This window comes from Scatophagus argus, chromosome 2, assembly GCF_020382885.2.
Source record: "Scatophagus argus isolate fScaArg1 chromosome 2, fScaArg1.pri, whole genome shotgun sequence".
Classification (NCBI taxonomy): Eukaryota; Metazoa; Chordata; class Actinopteri; family Scatophagidae; genus Scatophagus; species Scatophagus argus.
In genome coordinates this window covers 20,347,638-20,365,252 of record NC_058494.1, presented here as the reverse complement: position 1 = coordinate 20,365,252, position 17,615 = coordinate 20,347,638, and the positions used below count along the sequence as shown (strand labels likewise).

The following is a 17,615-nucleotide window of genomic DNA, read 5'->3' as shown; positions in this document are numbered from 1 at the left end:
TAAAACCAAATCTTTTCTCTGCAGGCCTTTCCTTCTGAAGCAGAGTTTAACAGTTTATGTCTGTCGAAATCTTGTATGTTTGCAATGTAGAGATGACATTTGAAGGCTACAAATTTTATTGAATTTCCCTCGGGATCAGTAAAGTATCTATCTATCTATCTATCTACAAGAGATTGAATGTAATATGTTTTCTCTTATCTTTTGTTTGCTGACTTTTTCTGAAGTGTGCTTGTCAGACTTCCTGCATCGTATTTCAGACACTTGTTCAGAACTTGTATTTAGGGCTGTCACAGAAAGAATGGAGATGTTTCAGCCGTCATTATTTGCCAGTTTTGGCTCTTAGCGTTTAGCTAGTTTATAATTACTTCACTTTTTGTTTTCTTTAGTTGAATGAGAACAATAGATGTAAATGGTCTTGTTGCCATGGTTTTAGCCCACCACTGTGTGGTTCTTTTTTAAAATACGTTTCATGCTCTGACTTGTGCGATGCTGCATCAAGCACAAACAGTTTGAAAACAAATTGACAGTTGACGAGTTCTTGTCTTGCCTTTACAGTATGTAAACTGTGCAAAGACAAAGACATTTTTTTCCCAAAAGTTTAAATATAGTTGCTCCTCTTTGATGAAACCTGCCTTTTTTTTTACCACCAGACCCTTATACACACAATCAAAGTTAAAACAAAAAACAAATCAAAATACCTACAATAGCATGTCCTCATTCACTTGTTTTGTCCTTGTTATGTTCGATGCTTCCATTCAGTTGCCTTACAGAGTATGAAGGAATTTAGTAGTTACTAGAAAGATGCCAGTGGAGATGAACAGATGCAGATTTGTACTTGTTCTTATCCTGTGCTACATGTGTAAAGCAGGAGGGTGTGGTGGAAAATAAATCCAGATTTGATGAGTAACATGTTAAACCGCAGCCATGAACCAGTTCAGTCACCCAAATTAGCAAATCCAGGTCTAAAACAGTAACACGATACTTCCTTTGGAAAGATGCTCAGTACATCTGTTATTTCCATTTGCACAATTTGTGGCTTGGCACAATACCTAATACACGTTCAGACATTAATTACAGGAGGTTGTGCACAGTACAAATCTGACTAAAAAAAGCAGTCGTGTTTTGTGTTTGCTCTTTTATATCTCTTCTTTCTGGTTTGCTTCATTTTTCTAGTTTGTATATCTATTTATTTTGTCTCATTATGTGTGTTTTTTTTCTGCCCTTCTCCTTTGCCTGTGTCTTTCTTACATCTTTAACTTCTTAACTTTCTCAGTTTCCCACTAACCTCAGGCCAGTGGCATTGCCTTGACATGAAGAGCATATTTCTTACTTATTTTCACAAACAAAATTAAAGCATTTTACCATTCCAATCACTACGTACGTCACTTTGGTATTTGTTCTCCCCAAAGAGATCTACAAACAATGTAATCTTACAGGAATTCCTCATTGCTTTGACATTGGCTCAAAGAAAGGCTCAAGGCTTATTTCTATGTTCTGTATCTGTTGAACACTGTAATAGATGATGTGTCATACTTGATTTCAGTGTGTACTGTGAGATGTGTTGCTATTATGGGAGAGACCTCCCCCAGTGCCCACATCTAATTTGGCTCAATAGGAGGACCTGTATGGAGTTTGGCATCTGTGTCTCAGTTGTCCATGTTCAATGTGGTGTTGTTAGAGGAGTTTTCCCCCCATGTTTTTTCCTACACCTGTATGGTGTTGGCTTACACGGCTATAGGGGTGAGTTGTCATTTGTTGTGCGTATGTGAGTTAGTACGTGTTTTGTCTGTTTCTGCATCTTCAGAGCATTTATCAATAAACATAAATCACCCAAGGTGCTGGGACCTCCATGGCTCAACCTTTTCACATTCTGATAACAATAATGGCTTTTAGATGTACAAATTCACTGATGACGTTTCATATCACATTAATGAAGTTATTCTGCTTTATGTTTGGAGTGAGAGATTTTGAGTACTTACAGGTGTGGGAGAGTAACAATAGCTTGTGTGCTATATTTTTGTATGCACATGGCATGAGACAGATTAATGAATCATCTTAATTCTGCTCTAATTATCCAAAGCCCACATGTAGTTTTTAGTGGCCAATCTGCATTCTTTTGATTCTTGTCCCACTTTCCTAAATATGCAATCCGTGCAGTGCCAAGATGTCTGCAGATAATAAGGAAATATTAAAGAGTATTTTAAAATGTGCATTGCAGATAAAACTAAAATCTGTTGTTGTTTGGATGAGAGAAGCAAACTGGTTTGGCTCATTAATCAATTAACTATTTACAGTTAGTTTGATCCGTTTTTTATTAATTTCTGTCAATTGGATGTTCAGTTTTAGATTTATATGTTAGGTATTTATTCATTTGAGTTTGATGTTCAGTGATCCAATTTTTTTTTTATTATTAGGTATTTATTTATTTGACTTCCAATAAAAATTGAAGATTGTTTGGTTTTGACAATGTGAAATTTTTATTATGTCAGCCTCTGAAAATCTGAAAATTGACTGTTGAGTTGAGACTATCCTTTCAGACACCAGGAGTCTAATTCTGCACTGACAATACAAGTTTGATACACAGAACTGAATGGAGAATCACTTTGTTTCTCTCAATATTGGGGCCCTCGCTTTGGCAACCCAGCATTTCTGTTAGAAAACCAAGAGGAGGCACCATCTGGCTGGAGTCCAGCCAGCCTTTATTTATCCTTGAGTTAACACTGCAAGGCTAGGACTAAAAGGCATGTAAGATTTTACAAAAGTGGCAGGCCAAAAGACGTTGACACGGCCCTCCACAGATGCCAGCGTTGTGCCACTTACTCCCCGACTTTGACAGCTCTTGCAGAGTACCACAAGCAAGGGATGAAGGGGAAGAGTGTGCCCTGAATAAAAACAAACTGCTCAGTTTGAAAGAGCAAAGAGTGTTTTCAGGAGACATAACAGGAGAGCACATTCTGTAGATTTTATTTTCAGAAAATATTAAAGTGTTTTTTGTTTTTTTTTTTACCTATTTTACACCTACTAAAATGCTACTTTAACAATCAGTCAGTACTTCACTCCTACTCACAGTCATGCATTTCTGAGAAATAAAAGATTAGTGATACTGTTCTGTCAAGCAACAACAATTGGCAAATTATTGTCACTAACAATTAGTTTATACACTGACAGTATTAATAAGAAATTTCCATTAGATTTCCCTGATGCCCAGAGTGACCTAAAATGTGTTTTTCTACTTAACACTTTCTCTCTGAAGCCCAAATTATGCTGTTATTATTGTCTGTGTGGGTGCAAGGGTCCCCAAAGTACTGTGCAGGCTGTACACTTGGACACGTCCATTCATGCAGCCAGTGTAGAATAAACAGATCGTGTGCGTGCCAGTTTTGGATTATGTCTGGCTCCTCAGGCTGAAATGAATGCAGTTTTTGGAGGAGATACAGTATATCATTGAATTCTTACAGTGATAACATCAGTGTGTTTAGTGGTGACATCTTGCAGAAGGACATATAATCAGTACATTCATCCTTTTTCCCAGTTGACCAGGTGGGAAGCGGATGGCAGGTGTCTTCAGGTCCCAGTGATGTATTCAAGGACAGTGTAAAGTAGGGGAACTGTGACTGTTGGTCCCTTTGTGGGTAGAACGACTCTGCTCTTGTTATGTCACAGGTGAGCGAAAATGTATGTTTTTCTTGTGGATATGGTTTACCAGTGTGTCAGCTTGTGGATAACCTCAGGTTATTTGTTCCTTATGTGAACTGAGCTGTGAATCTGTTAGTCAGGTTCAATGCAGTCCAGTGATTGAATCCTCTCTGAACAACAGTTGCAACAGTTGTTTCTCTGCCCATGGCAAATAGAAATTCACTGACTCCTTGATTGCAAACTCCCCAGCGTTTAAAGCAGAGGAGTGTAGATGTTATTTTGCCACGTCCACTACAAATGGTGCAGTGAACAGCACTCAGGAGACAGACTGCTAGTCAACATTTAGCCTACACTGTGAATGGTAACCAGAAGAGGAGAGATGTTGCTCTGTCTACCAGATAAGTGCCAATATGAAAATTTCATAGTGTGATGATAGTGGATGGTTAGACCAGTTGTTTTTAGTAGAAAGCATTTATATTCCCAAAATAATAATGAGCCTTTCTGTTGTGCCTGTTGTTGGTTATTTTGACATGTTTAGTGAAGTGAAACTCAAAAGGGTCAAAATCTCTTATCTGTGTCACTTTGACATGTTACAACACATAACTTAATGGCCTGTTTTCCTGGAAATAGCCCCATAAAGCCATGCTTATTATGGGGAAAAGAGACAAAAGACTTGTGGTTCAATATCTCCTGTTCTCAGCGCCAAATGATATTCATTTTGATGTGGGTCCCTATCAAGGAAGGACATTGAAAGATCGTCTTTGGTTTGCTAGCACTTAGGGCTATAACTCATCAATATTTCCATTACTGATTTATTTATCAATTTGTGCCTGTAAGTTTCAAGTTTCCAAAGCTGAACAGATTCAGATTAGATTCACCTTTATTGTCATTGTGCAGAGTACGGGTACAAAGCCAATGAAATGCAGTTAGCATCTAACCAGAAGTGTGAGAATAGTATTATTTACATACAAGTGCAAGAAGTGATACAATATTAAACAATGTTTACAGTGCTATTGAGCGGGGTTTGCAACATCTATACAGATATTATATGCATAATATGGTAACAAAATTATTCAGAGGCGGGTGTGTATGTAGTTTTTATGTACAATGCAAACATTATATGCAAAATGTACAGGTGGTTGTATGTGCAAACGAATTTTTTATTTTTTTTAACAACTGAACATGAGAGTTGTTCTTGTGCAACAGCTTTTTTTCCACCACTGACAATCAATCACCATAAATTATGAATTGATAGTCAACATTGCATCTCTTCCATTTACCAATTACCTTAAGGACAAACCATGCTTTATCCATACCAATTATACTAGCACAAAGCCAATCAATGTCTAAGTTTTGTTGTTTGTCCGTTTTGAGACAAAATGGTGCAGGCAAATGAGGTATGTGCTGTGACCTGTGGGAGGAACCACGGATGTTCCATAATTATGCAGACCTCTCGCCCACAGCTACGTCTGGTCATGTTTTGACTGACATACCAAAGCTGTTAAGGGATGCACAACGAGGTGTTTTTCCCTCTTGGGTTTGTCTTCATTACCGTTCGTTTTTCTTGTCATCACATTCTTTGTAAACACAGAGAGACATTTCAGTGACTTATGCTGTGAAAGATTTTATTTTTTTTTTTCTGACAACTTGTCAACAATTGGAGCTTTCAGTATTGTGAACGTTTTCTGCATGAAGCCGACTCCATGAGAATATATTTAGTTACTGCTCATTGTTTGGCTGTGTAGCCTCAAACCTTTCTAAATACCTCACAGCACAATTGCAGTCGTGTTGTGTGGTGTTGCATCTTTCAGGATTGTTCCTCAAAATATCTCTACTGCCAGAAAAAGACTCTGCAAAGATGTGACAGTTTGTTTTCTGTTTCTTTATCCATTAGTGAAAAACATATGGTCAAATGCCAGCTTTTCCTCCCCAATGCATGTGCTTTCAAGTGCCAACAAGACATTTCAAACTTCACATTATGGAGAAGACACTGTATGTTGCCTGCAGTATTCTGTGCCAAGGTATAACTTAAGTCCTGCCAGCTAAATGTTATGGCCCGTCATGAAAACTTGGGTTACTGCCACAATCTTGTCTCATAAATAAATACGCTGAAGGTGCCTTTAACTCTGTGATAAATCATTTTGGGTCCGGGAATTAATACCACGCAAAAAAAATCCAGCACTGAATAGATAACCTCATTTGATTAAAATCTGTTTTTATTTGTTGGCTTATACTCATATTCGCACACTAACAAACTACAAAAAACAAAAGAAAAAAGATGGACAACCTTAAACGCTTAGTTAGTTTCGTCTCACTGGCCCATTCCGTGATGTTTTGAAGATATTCAAAGAGTTAGTTTCAAATATGTTTTATTTGAACCTTCAGTCTTGCATGCAGAGAGTGTAGCAAGTGTGTAATTAGCTGTGTGAAACTGGAGTTTTAATTAGCCGTGTGACAAATGTTTGGAATATACAAAACACAATATTTCAATTTGTTATGATGATGCTGCCATATAAACTGTGGCACTACTCAGTTCAAAGAGTTCACTGACTGTAATAATCATAAAGCTGCAATGAGGTAGATGCAGGATATATTTGTAATACTGTCATACACTGCATACACCTTTTTGTGTTAGGTTTAACAATATCGCCCCCATTCTTCTAAGCCTGTGCCATAATATGTGCCACATTGTTAAGCGGGTAGCTTTCCTCAAGTACGCATTTGTCAAAGTCTTGATAATCCGTTTTACCTTTGTTACCTTAGGGCAGCTTATTTATTAGGTGGGAATCAATGCTCTTTATTTTGGCTGGTCATTTTAGTCCTGGAAAACCCAAGTGTGCAGTTCACAGCATCTGGGTGAACGGCAGTTTGCACTCATTCAGTCACATAAAGGAAATGTAGCATACTCTCTCACCCCAGGCGGTTTAACAGGAGCCATGGTTGTATTAGCCAGCCCTTTGTCGATTCACTTACCTGGACCTGTTACGGCTTAGTCGATGTGTGTATTAAATATTTCATTCTGTGGCTGTGAAAACACCGTGCTGCTGCAGAACTTCGGTGTTAACAGGTTAACTCTTAAAGTCACTTTTGCTTTATTTTGCGACCTCTCCAGTGCATAACTGCTGCACCACCATTGCACTTACTTTTATGACACACACACAGATCTTAGTGTTCTGAGCAGCTGCCAGGACAAGACAACATTGTTATTGTTTCTCAGGAGGACTGAGACCTGATCCTTTATGGACTCACAAACTGGTGCATTCATGACTACTTGAGCAGAATCCAGGCCTTCAAACATGATACGATCAGAGGAGCTGCAGAAGTCAGACTGAGAAGATAATGATCCACCACACCTTCCTGTTTCTAGCTCACTTCACCAACTGCTCATACATAGATTTTTTCCCCCTGTGCTAATATTAACAAACATATCCTGAGCGTTTGGATACAGCATTGTGCACGACTCAGCATGTTCACGTGCTGCATCATCTGAATGTTTAGTCTGGAAGGAAATCTTGATGTAGATGCAGCATGCACATGTCTGCCTTTCCACGAGTGACCCCTTTTGAAAATGTTTGCTTGATTTATTAACCAGTGCTTTTCGCTTGTTTGTTTTGATTAAATTGGCTGTAAGGTGTGAAAAAATATGAGCTCTTAAAAAAGTCATTAAAGTTGCCATCTCCTTGAAGAATATAAACCTCACCACATCAAGGGACGAACCAATGTCTTATTTATTACTATATAGTCCATATTTTGTAGTAAAATGAATAATTATCCTACATGAACAGTTTTCTATCTCTCAGGGATCTGGGCCCGGTTTTTCAAAAGATTTAATCCGGATAAAATTAATCCGGATTTGTTAATCCTTCTTTTTTGCTGTCCATGATTACGTAATCCATTTTACTTTTGAGCCGGTTTTTCAAAGCAACATCGGGTTGGATCCATCTGATCCAGATAGAAGCTTTTCAGGATCACCAGATCTGGACAACCAGCGCTCAAATAGGATAGAAAATCACAATGTAGAAATATAGACTCCTCCTTCCTGCCAGAACGAGCAAACAGGATGTGCAACAAGGGAGACAATAGTTAGACACCATTTCTGATTTGGATTTGTTTTGGATTTCAAAAACCAGTGATGTCCTTGCCATTGCTTTGTTATTCTGTTTTATCATTTTATGCATCACTAAAAAATAATGTAAAAACAAAACAAAATAATCTTTGATTTTGACGAATACACATTAATTAATGACAGAATTAAATATATTATTTGTGCTCAATATTGACAACTGTTTGAGGGATTATTTTATGAGGCCAAGCTCTTTCTACTTTGCTGTAGGCCTATACTGAAAGCCAGAATATGTTATAGCCTACCTATTCACTGTAGCCTGATGGATGAACAAATCAAATTAAAACCTTATGAATAAATAGGATATCTTGTAGGCTATACTGCATGAGCCAAATATAGTATTATTTGATACAATTTTAAAGTTTCATTATATTTTGGGCCTGAAATCCACGCTGAATCCACCCTTCTGATTGGATCAGTATAATCCAGAGTTTCTGGATCAAAGTGATCCCAATCCTACTAAAAGGTTCTAAAAAACCCAAACTAAAGGTTTGTGCCGGATCAAAACCAAGATTGGATTACGTGATCTTATCCGATTACGTAATCTGTTTTTTCTTTTGAAAAACCCATTTTCAAGATTTGATCCAATGCGTTAGCCAAAATCCGAGCGGATTACTTTTGAAAAACTGAGCCCTGGTGATATGTATCTTGATACAGGGGTTATTGTTAAATATTAATTGCGATACTGTAAGAAAGATGATTGTTGTTTCATAGGACTGTGTTCTTTGTTCTTCACGCTAACAGTATATGCTTAACTTCTTCCTGTCTTCTTACTTTGGAGTGAAGTCACCTGGTTGAAGATGGACTTCAGCATTGCTCTTGAGATGTCAAAGCTCAGGTTTAGCGTGACTCAAAATGAGCCACAGCCACAACACTTTGCATTTAAACCTTTAATGGAAAAATTTATACAGTGTTTTTTAGACTTCATACGGTGTCACAAAAGAAAATGTAGCGATACCCAAATGTACTGATATTTCTTTACTTTATACAATACCCAAAGCAGAATTTCAGATAGTTGGCATGAATATTATAAGATAACAAAAAACAAATGTATTCATAGAGAAATACAAATATTTATATATACATATAACCAGCATATTACCAGCATGTAAAATAATTAAAAATTGCACTATACAGACCTTTGTTAAGTTTAAGGCACAAACTCAGACATAGAAGCAGTTTGTTAATGAGTTTTTAAGTGCTTTCAGGCTTTCCATCTTTTAACACGACATCCTGTGACACCATATTTGCTGATGGTTGACAAATGACCCTGGCTGGGACCCATCTGGAGACGCTTCCCACTCCTGAGGAATTTATTTCCTCCTTAACAGCAAGATGGAACATGAGCCAACAGATAGCTTCTTTAGCTTACTGGTCACTTTTAGCACTCAGTAACCCTGCTGTTCACACTTTTATAGCCTACCATTGAGACTACAAATAATTCATTTTACAACACACTTTTAATGTAACATACTCTATAACACAAGAGCTGGTACTTTCTCTGTCCAAAGAGAGATTATGCTGATCACGTAATGAGGTGTCCTCAAATATAATTCAAGCCTGTATAATATACTATGAAAGACAGTTTATGTGATATACAGTATTTTGTCAATAAGAATGTCAGAATGTCAATAAGGAACACTGGCAATATTTTTTTAAAGCATCCAAATTATTCACTCAGAAGTAAATTTAAAGCATAATCTAGCTTGAACCTTCGACCAGCCCTGCTTATGTTTGCTCTTCAAACCAGCATGTCCTCTGAGAGATGTTTGGTGTAGGATCCTGCAGAGCCCGAACAGAGGTCCCCTGTGTTTACATTTTAATCTGTGTGATGGGCCTGCTTGATAAAGCCCGGGCAGTTCTGCAGCATCAGGGGAAAAAGAAGGAGATCAGGGCTCACTGCCAGCATCAGCAGTGGTAGGCACCTTTTAGCAGTGTGGGACACACAGGCTAATGGTTGCTCGGCCTCCCCTGATGATGCAGCCATAGCATGTTTTCTCCTCACTGAGCACTGGGAGATGTCAAGGCAGAGTCAACCTGCTGGAAAAACAGAAAACTCGTTTCTCCAATACCAAGACTCTTACTGGTTCTGTCATCTCTGGATTTGTGCCAGCAGTTTTCTGGGTGGGAGGGTGTCCGTGCCCCTGTTCATAAACACCACCAGCAACATCAGTATATTCTGCTCTCGGCTCAGATCAGTCTGTGGAAGAAGGTTAAACACAAAAAGTATTTCAGGAGAAAACACCATTTACACCACTTTTAACTGCAGAGGAAAACTGGAATGTATGGTGCAAATAATGTCCCGTCACTGTTGGTAAATTTAAACATCCACAGAATAATGTAAATTTGTTGCATGAAAACTGATATGCCGAAAGAATCTGTAAATGCTCGTTGTTAGAAAATGAAATTTTATTATTCAAGAGGGGTTGGAGAAACATTTTATTTTCTGTTCTGATGCCATGTTCCTCTTTGGAAAAAAACAACAACAAAACTTTCAATCCAGTTTTTTATTCTTTTAAATTTCCTGTAATGTGGTCTCAGACATACAGCTACCTCGTTTAAATGTTCACCCCCTCCAGGGATATCTGATGCACTGATGCTCTGCATTTATTTTCATTTTAATATTCACACAGCTTAATGAAAAAAAAAATGCCTAAGCCTGACTAATTGCTGAAACACTGGAGCTCACCTTCGGTCTTGTGCATACGGTGTGATGTGAGTAATGACAGAGGAGGAGCGTTGAGTTAATGTCCGCCTGTCAACCACTCTCCTTGCTAGCGGATCATTTGTGCCTGGCTGGATGACAGTTGCATGCAGTTTCTGTCGTACTTGTGATTGCTGCGTCTGTTTATAAAGTGGCTGGAAGACAGTCGATCTAGTTGGGATGCATGAGAAAAATTGTGTTGTGGAGGGGAGAAATCGCAGTCAGACAGGCTTCTCCCTGTCTGAACTCTCTGTAAATCACATGGACTGTGATTGTTTTTCTCTTGTGAGTTAGTGCTGGGTTAAAACTTTTTCTGGTTTTCATTTCAAAACTATTCCATTGCGTTTTAGTTTTACCTGAAGCTTCATTCAAATGACCTGATTGTCATTCCTGGACTAAATGCAGATGTCACATCAAGAGCTATTCTTTAACTAACATCTTGTATTCATGTAATGATTTTGCTTATTGAATAAGGAGCCATCCTCTAATCAGAAGGCCTGGCCTCGTGTCCTGCATTGATTGATGCTAGTGACTAATACTGGGACATTGATAACTGTGACAGAGAGAAATTACAGCTGCATTAGATTCATTCCACACTTGAAACAGTGGCAGGGCTTCTTGTAGGGGGTCACAGAAAAAGTTCACATACACACACTGTCCCTTGAAGGTCACTGATGGTTTTATCTGTCATGCCACCCTTGGGATGTCATTTTTGGCTTTTGGTGAAGATTGGCATGGAAATTTGTGCAGACATCCATGGTTTCCAGAGAGGGCACTTGATTGCAGTTCAGTGCTGAGACGATGAGGTCTCATGAGGACCCTGGTGGAGGTGCTTTCCTCAATGTCGTATCTGTGTGACCCTTTTTAGCAGAGAAGCAGTGTAGGAGCATTACCTCGTGGGCTCATTACCTAGATTCACTGCCTGTTAGGCAAGGAGCAGGGGTCGGACTAGCAATAAGATATGGCCCTGGCAGTTCTCCTCATTTTTCACTCAACATACACTCTCACGAGTTGCATAAAGTAACATCAGGCTTTGTATATTGCACCATATAGACAAAAGTATTGGGACTCCTGACCATTTAATGACATTGCATTGCATGGAGTGTTTCTGTGGGAGATTTTGCCCATTCATGCAGTAGAGCATTTGAGAAGTCAGATGCTGATGTTGAACCAAAAGGTCTGGCTCACAATCTCCATTCCAGTTCATCCCAAAGGTGTTGGATAGGGTTGTGTGGGCCAGTCAAGTTTTCCACACCAAACTCATCCAACTATGTCTTTATGGAGCTTACTTGCACTGTGCACTGGAGCACTGTCATGCTGGAATCGAAAAGCACCTTCCCCAAAGTATTGCCACAAAGTTGGAAGTGTAGCATTGTCCAAAATGCTGATGCATTAAGATTTCCCTTCACTGGAAGTAAGAGGCCAAGTCCAACCCCTGAAAACCAGCCCAATACCATGCCTGCTTCCAATAATAAAGAGGTGTGTCCGAATACCTTTGTCTGTGTAGTATATATAGACTAAGCAAGTTGACAAGAGAGGGAATGTTTAAGAAACTACTAACATGAGCCAGCGCTAGCAGCATCACCTGCTAGGAGGTTGTCATGTCACTCGTCCTCTACATCAGCCTCTTCTTCTTCTTCTTCTTCTTCTTACTCATGCTCTCCACTGTAATCAGCCTGCGATTCACCAGTCCATACTTCTTGCTCGTCCTTCTTCTTCTTCATTTGGCTCCTGCAGACTATTAATGTTATCCCTGCAGCTATCGTTGCACTTTTATTGGCATCAATCAAGATTAAGTTATTGATTTAGCAAAACATTCCTTAAAGCAAAAACATAGTAAGTTATACATTCTATCTCTTTTCCTGTATCTGCTGTAAAATTTACAGTTAATTTTATTACAGGAAGATCCACTTTGTATTACAGGTTAACTGTTTGAAATTCAACAACATTTGAAGACATTATGAAATAAGCTTAATGTTATTTATGTCATTAAACCTATTTTCAGTATGCTCTGCAGTAGCATGTTCCCGCTCTTGTTTTTCCTGGTTTACATCTTGTGGAGTTTTGACCTCCACCCTCTTTGGCACACACTTTACGATGTTCAACTGAAATTGAGTGAATGTGAAGCAATTACTGCGACCTAGAGCGTGAACTTTTAAGACCTCTCTCAGTTTTTTTTACCCCCTGAAACCACAAAAATGAAATTGAGAACAAGGGTATAGGTCGACAGGCATGTGTTTAGTTTTGCTGCTGCAGCCCACTCGCAGCTTATGTTTTTGACCTAAAGCCGTGTGGTGACCTTTCACCAAAACACCAAAAGTCTTTTTGTAGAATGCTAAAAGATACACACCAACTATAAAATCATTTAATACACTTTGAACAAAGAATACTGCATACACCTTTCACATTTAATTTTTGCTTTGTCGTGACTTGTCTAACTGACCTCACTCGCTTGTTTCTCTGCACTCAGTACATATTAACAGCTTTAAGCATGTGCCTGAAACACTTGTGCAACCTTTTGTGAACACCTTTAACCCTCTGTATGGCCTCACACATGCTTGCTTTTGAAGAGCCAACAGACTTTGCACACTCAAGTGCAACAAGAATACAGAGAAATTTTGGGACTTTGGCATAAGCCAACTTTGGCTATTTGGCATAAACCATAAGTTGATGCTTTCTCTAAATTAGTTTTTGGGAAAAAACCTTCAGCCCTTAAAGCAGCTATAATGAATATTTTTATACTGACAGTCAATCACATGATACTTTTATGTTAAATTTGTTGCTGTTAGTGATGAATCCGCATATAATTATCACCCGACTCAGTTTTGGTTCTTGCTCATCGCTGTCATAGCCTTGTTTTCAACTGCAGCAGACAGCTGTTCCTGTGAAAAAGTTCTGAAAACTGACTGCTCAGCACCACATGACAGACAGTGAAAATAGTGGAGCATTAATAGAATAGAATAGAATGCCTTTTTTGTCATAGCACAGCTGTACAACAAAACTCAAATGCAACTCCCTGTGGTAAGTCAGATATGTCCCCAAGAAGTTGGTGGAGACCAAAACAGAGCTGCAAGTAGAGTAAATCTTGCACATATTGCTTCCAACTATGGAATGCAATTACTGTCCCTGTTTATATGCCTTTTATTTCTTTTTATTGTTTTTTTAATTGTATTTTACTGTATTTTATTGTGTAGATTTTATCTGTACCGTGACCTTAGAAAGGTGCCCATAAATAAAATGTATTATTATTCTCAATATCATTATTATTGTTATTATTGCTTGCATTAATCAGGTTCCCAGAAACATAGCTCCTTATAGATGCTTGTTTCATATCTGTTAAATGTGTAACAGTTATTGCTATCAAATTTGCCATATAAACTTTATAAGGGATCAATATGACATTCTATTGTGTACGGCTTGTTTCCGCTGCCTTCAAGTGGCCAAATAAAATCAGTCAATACAAGTTTAATACTGTTTCATATTGCATCAAAAGTTTGAGTCACATTAAGCAAGGCCTCCACCCCTCTCATATCTACCTTGTGGGCTTATCACACTCTGCAATACAATTTCCAATTAAAATCTAAACGTGTTCAGGTGCATCAAAAGCTCTCTATATCAAAGCCTCTCTGGGGCCTTGGATACATAGAAGTGCCTGCACCCATGTGAGTTAGTCATCCAAATGAAGAGCAGAGTCTTGTCAATTACCTTCCTGCTGTTTCTTTGTATTTGAATTCATCCCTCACTTTCTTTATCCCTACAAGTGGGATCTGCTCAATAACAGCCAGCATGAGGGTCTGAATAATGCCACTGTGAAATTTTCTATTCATCTCAGCAGAATAAAAAGTCTCTTCTGCTATCCCTCCTCCCCTGTTGTCACACACAGGAGAGTGTTGGAATAATATTTTTCTGATATTCCGGTTGTGTGGATGTGAGGGTGTGACTCAGGGGTAAATGAAACACACATCACTTTAGATTTATGGACCGGAGATGCATCGGCGCAGCGCGTCGACGGCTCACGTCGAAAGCTCACTGCCGAAGTGGCATGTCAGAAGACGGAAGAGGAAGATGCGGGATACTGAAATGTGCTTTGAGTTAATGGGGTTCATAGCGCTCACACAGTAGCAGAAGGTTTTGCCGCAGACAAGGAGGAGGACACTTGATTTTGGCTCGGAGGCTTGCATCTGATGATGCAGAAAGATTGTTTGCACTCCCTAGTTGACAGTTGGCTAGAAACATGCTGATGAGACCATGGAAGCCTTTTCATCTGTGTGCTATAACCATCACCTAAAATCGCTGGCTGTAAATTGAAAATTAGAGCAGCTAAGGTGGGGAACTGTTTGCTCACTGGCTGTAAAGTCAAAATGAGACATTACAGTAAAGATAATTGTGCAGTATGATTTCTAACAACTATTCTGACTTAAATTTGAGTTTACTGCGATGAGTTAATAATGACAGGAGCCACGCAAACTACTGAATAGGTGTTTAGAATCGTGACGAATTTCCATTTTTGTTTGATAGCTTCCTTCTCTGGCAGAGTTGTTTTATTTTTTTGGTTTGTTTTTTTTTTTTCCCTGCTTTAATTGAGTTTTCAGATTCACTGCGTGTAAAAAGCTATTGCTTTTCACTTTTCACTTCATGCTTGTATGTAAATAAAACTTGTGCTCTTAATGCAGGGAAAATGTCAAACATCCGTGCGGTCAGGAAGAGGCAACAGCTGAATAATTTGGTTGCCATGGTTACGGAGCTAGCCAGGCCGGGATACACCGTCGTGGATTTCTGCAGTGGAACGGTACGTGCGTTCATCCATCAGTCCAGCAATGCGTGTATATACAGTATACACCCGGCCATGACTGCAATAGATTGCGGGTCCATTAGTAGCCAGCTGAATGGAGCCGGTCCCTACTCGCAGGTTTTTGTTGCATCTTTAAAGGCCTTTTGTTGTTGGCTGGTCATTCACAGGCAGGCTTTGAATGTAATTACTTGAAAATGCATGCTCAGTGCTATAGCGCTGCATAGCTGAAAGGTTCACTACTTACCGTAGTTCGAAAGGGCATCACTAATCATAACTCAGTTGATGCCCTCTTTGGTTCGTGCTGTATTTCGTGTTGTGCATTTCCCTCTTTCTTTATGCTGTCTCGCAGGGCCATGTGGGAATTGTTCTTGCTCACACACTTCCACAGTGCCAGGTAATGTATGTATTTCTGTACATTTTAGAGATTGAACTATTAATAGATATTCCTATACATTGATTGATAATAATAAGGTGAGTATTATTAATAATTAGATGGGTCCCTGTGGTATTGCTGTGTTATTTTTGCTGGAGAATCATAAGAATCCGATTTATCCCGTTAGTTTTACTTATATAAATTCTAAGAAATAGGGCTCCTGTAATCTCATGTTACTGTTGTTTCAAATTAAGTCTGTGTTTGATGCAAGTGTCAAGCAACATCGCTTAATGTTGTCTTGCATTTAAATTTATTGTTGCTCATTCCAGGTCATCTGAGAAAGTGGCAATCACATGCAGCTGAGTGAGTCTTTTTGTTGTTGTTTTTTTTTCTGTCTTTATTCAAGGTCATCCTCATAGAGAACAAAGAGGAGTCGCTGGTCAGGGCACAGAGTCGCAGCGCTGAGCTCGGCCTGAAAAACATCGGCTTCATTCAGGCCAATTTGGACTACTTCACTGGGCCGTTTCACATTGGGGTGAGCAGGGCAAGAAGTAACGCTGTACAAGAAAGTGTGCCTTTGCATAAGTTTTGTTCATTTGATGACAACATAGTAACTATTTCTGGTAACTTAACTATTTAAGAGTTTGCTAGTTTTTGACACAACTAAACATATCAAAAGTTTTAAAATATGGAAACTTGTTTGTGATGGTGAAATTCACTCAAAAGGAAACCGGGTCTATATCTCTAAATCAAAAAAAATGTTGAAATTATATCACTTTATTATATATATTGTGCAATATTTTTTTTTTAGCATACAGCAGTTATAGAAACACTGATTTAGTATCCTGTGTCTTGATGTATATATCATTTACATTATTCAGTTTTCAATTTCCACATTTCCACACAACGTTTTTTTTTTTTAAATCAATTTGCTTTACGCAATAGTCTCCAAATGAAAACAGAAAGTTCTGCGACAGGAAAATTGTAATTTACTATAACGCTTGGTGTGCAAACTACAGCTTAGGAGGAAAAAGAAAAAAAGAGAATCAGACTGATGTCCTTCTGTCATAACGATCATCTTGTTGAATTTGGACTCACTGCAATGAAAATGTGACAGTTGCATGTCCGCGGTTTATTTCACTGTTAAGTCGGCATGGCGTTTGAAAGCATAGCTGTTTAAGTGTATTGATCTGAAGTGCAACATTACCTTATCTTTTTTTTTTTTAAGTAAAAATCTTAATTATAATAGTTAAACCAGTTGCCTTTCATTTCTGTTGGTGCGAGGAAACGGAGAAGTTAACACCTTTGATTAACGCTGCATAAACAATGTGTCGCTTCCAAGTGTGCTCACAGTCACAGCTTTACTCCAAGGTGTGTGAACGTTGTATTTTCAGTCTTTAAATATTTAGATATTTCGGAGAAGAAGCTCAGCAACACATCACATAGAGTGACATGACATCCCCTTATGTTTTTCCAGAAACTGAAAATGCCAACATGCAATTATTTTTGTCAGGGCAGCTAATGTTTTTTCATTTCCTGAAGTGAAGCTTTTAACCAGAATCCTTTTAGTGCTCTGCACTTCAGTCAAGCAGTGTGTGTCACTACTTATTACTGGAAAGCCAAAAGGTAGTTTTGCCCAGAAAATGAAGGACGAAGTAATATAGCAGTAATGTAGTAATGGCTCACTGTACTGTCTGTTTGTTTTCGTGAAAGAATCTCCTGTCCAAAGATGCTCATATATTACTTTGAAAGTCATGTTGCCAACATATTAGGAGATATGCTGTTATTAATGCCTTTGGAAAAGAAAGTGTTGCATTTTTAAAAGTGTTTGTAATAAAAGTAAAAATTGCCAGCCATTTCAAGTTTTATGCGGGGAGCTTGGCACTGTCACCCTTTTACTTTTTAATTCAGCACACATTTTTTTATATCAACATCTTTGCCAAGATTGCATTTCTGCCTGCTTGTGTTTGTTAAGGCTGAATGTCCT

General features: G+C 38.5%; 1 protein-coding gene across 1 annotated transcript in view; it reads left to right on the top strand.

Moving 5' to 3' along the window:
* gstcd (glutathione S-transferase, C-terminal domain containing) overlaps positions 1–17,615 on the top strand; it is a 47,810-nt gene that overhangs the window by 17,245 nt on the left and 12,950 nt on the right. Inside the window, exons 6-8 of the mRNA XM_046416907.1 lie at positions 15,137–15,252; positions 15,605–15,649; positions 16,035–16,163. Of these exons, the coding sequence (XP_046272863.1) occupies positions 15,137–15,252; positions 15,605–15,649; positions 16,035–16,163 (290 nt within the window). The remainder of the gene's footprint in view (positions 1–15,136; positions 15,253–15,604; positions 15,650–16,034; positions 16,164–17,615) is intronic.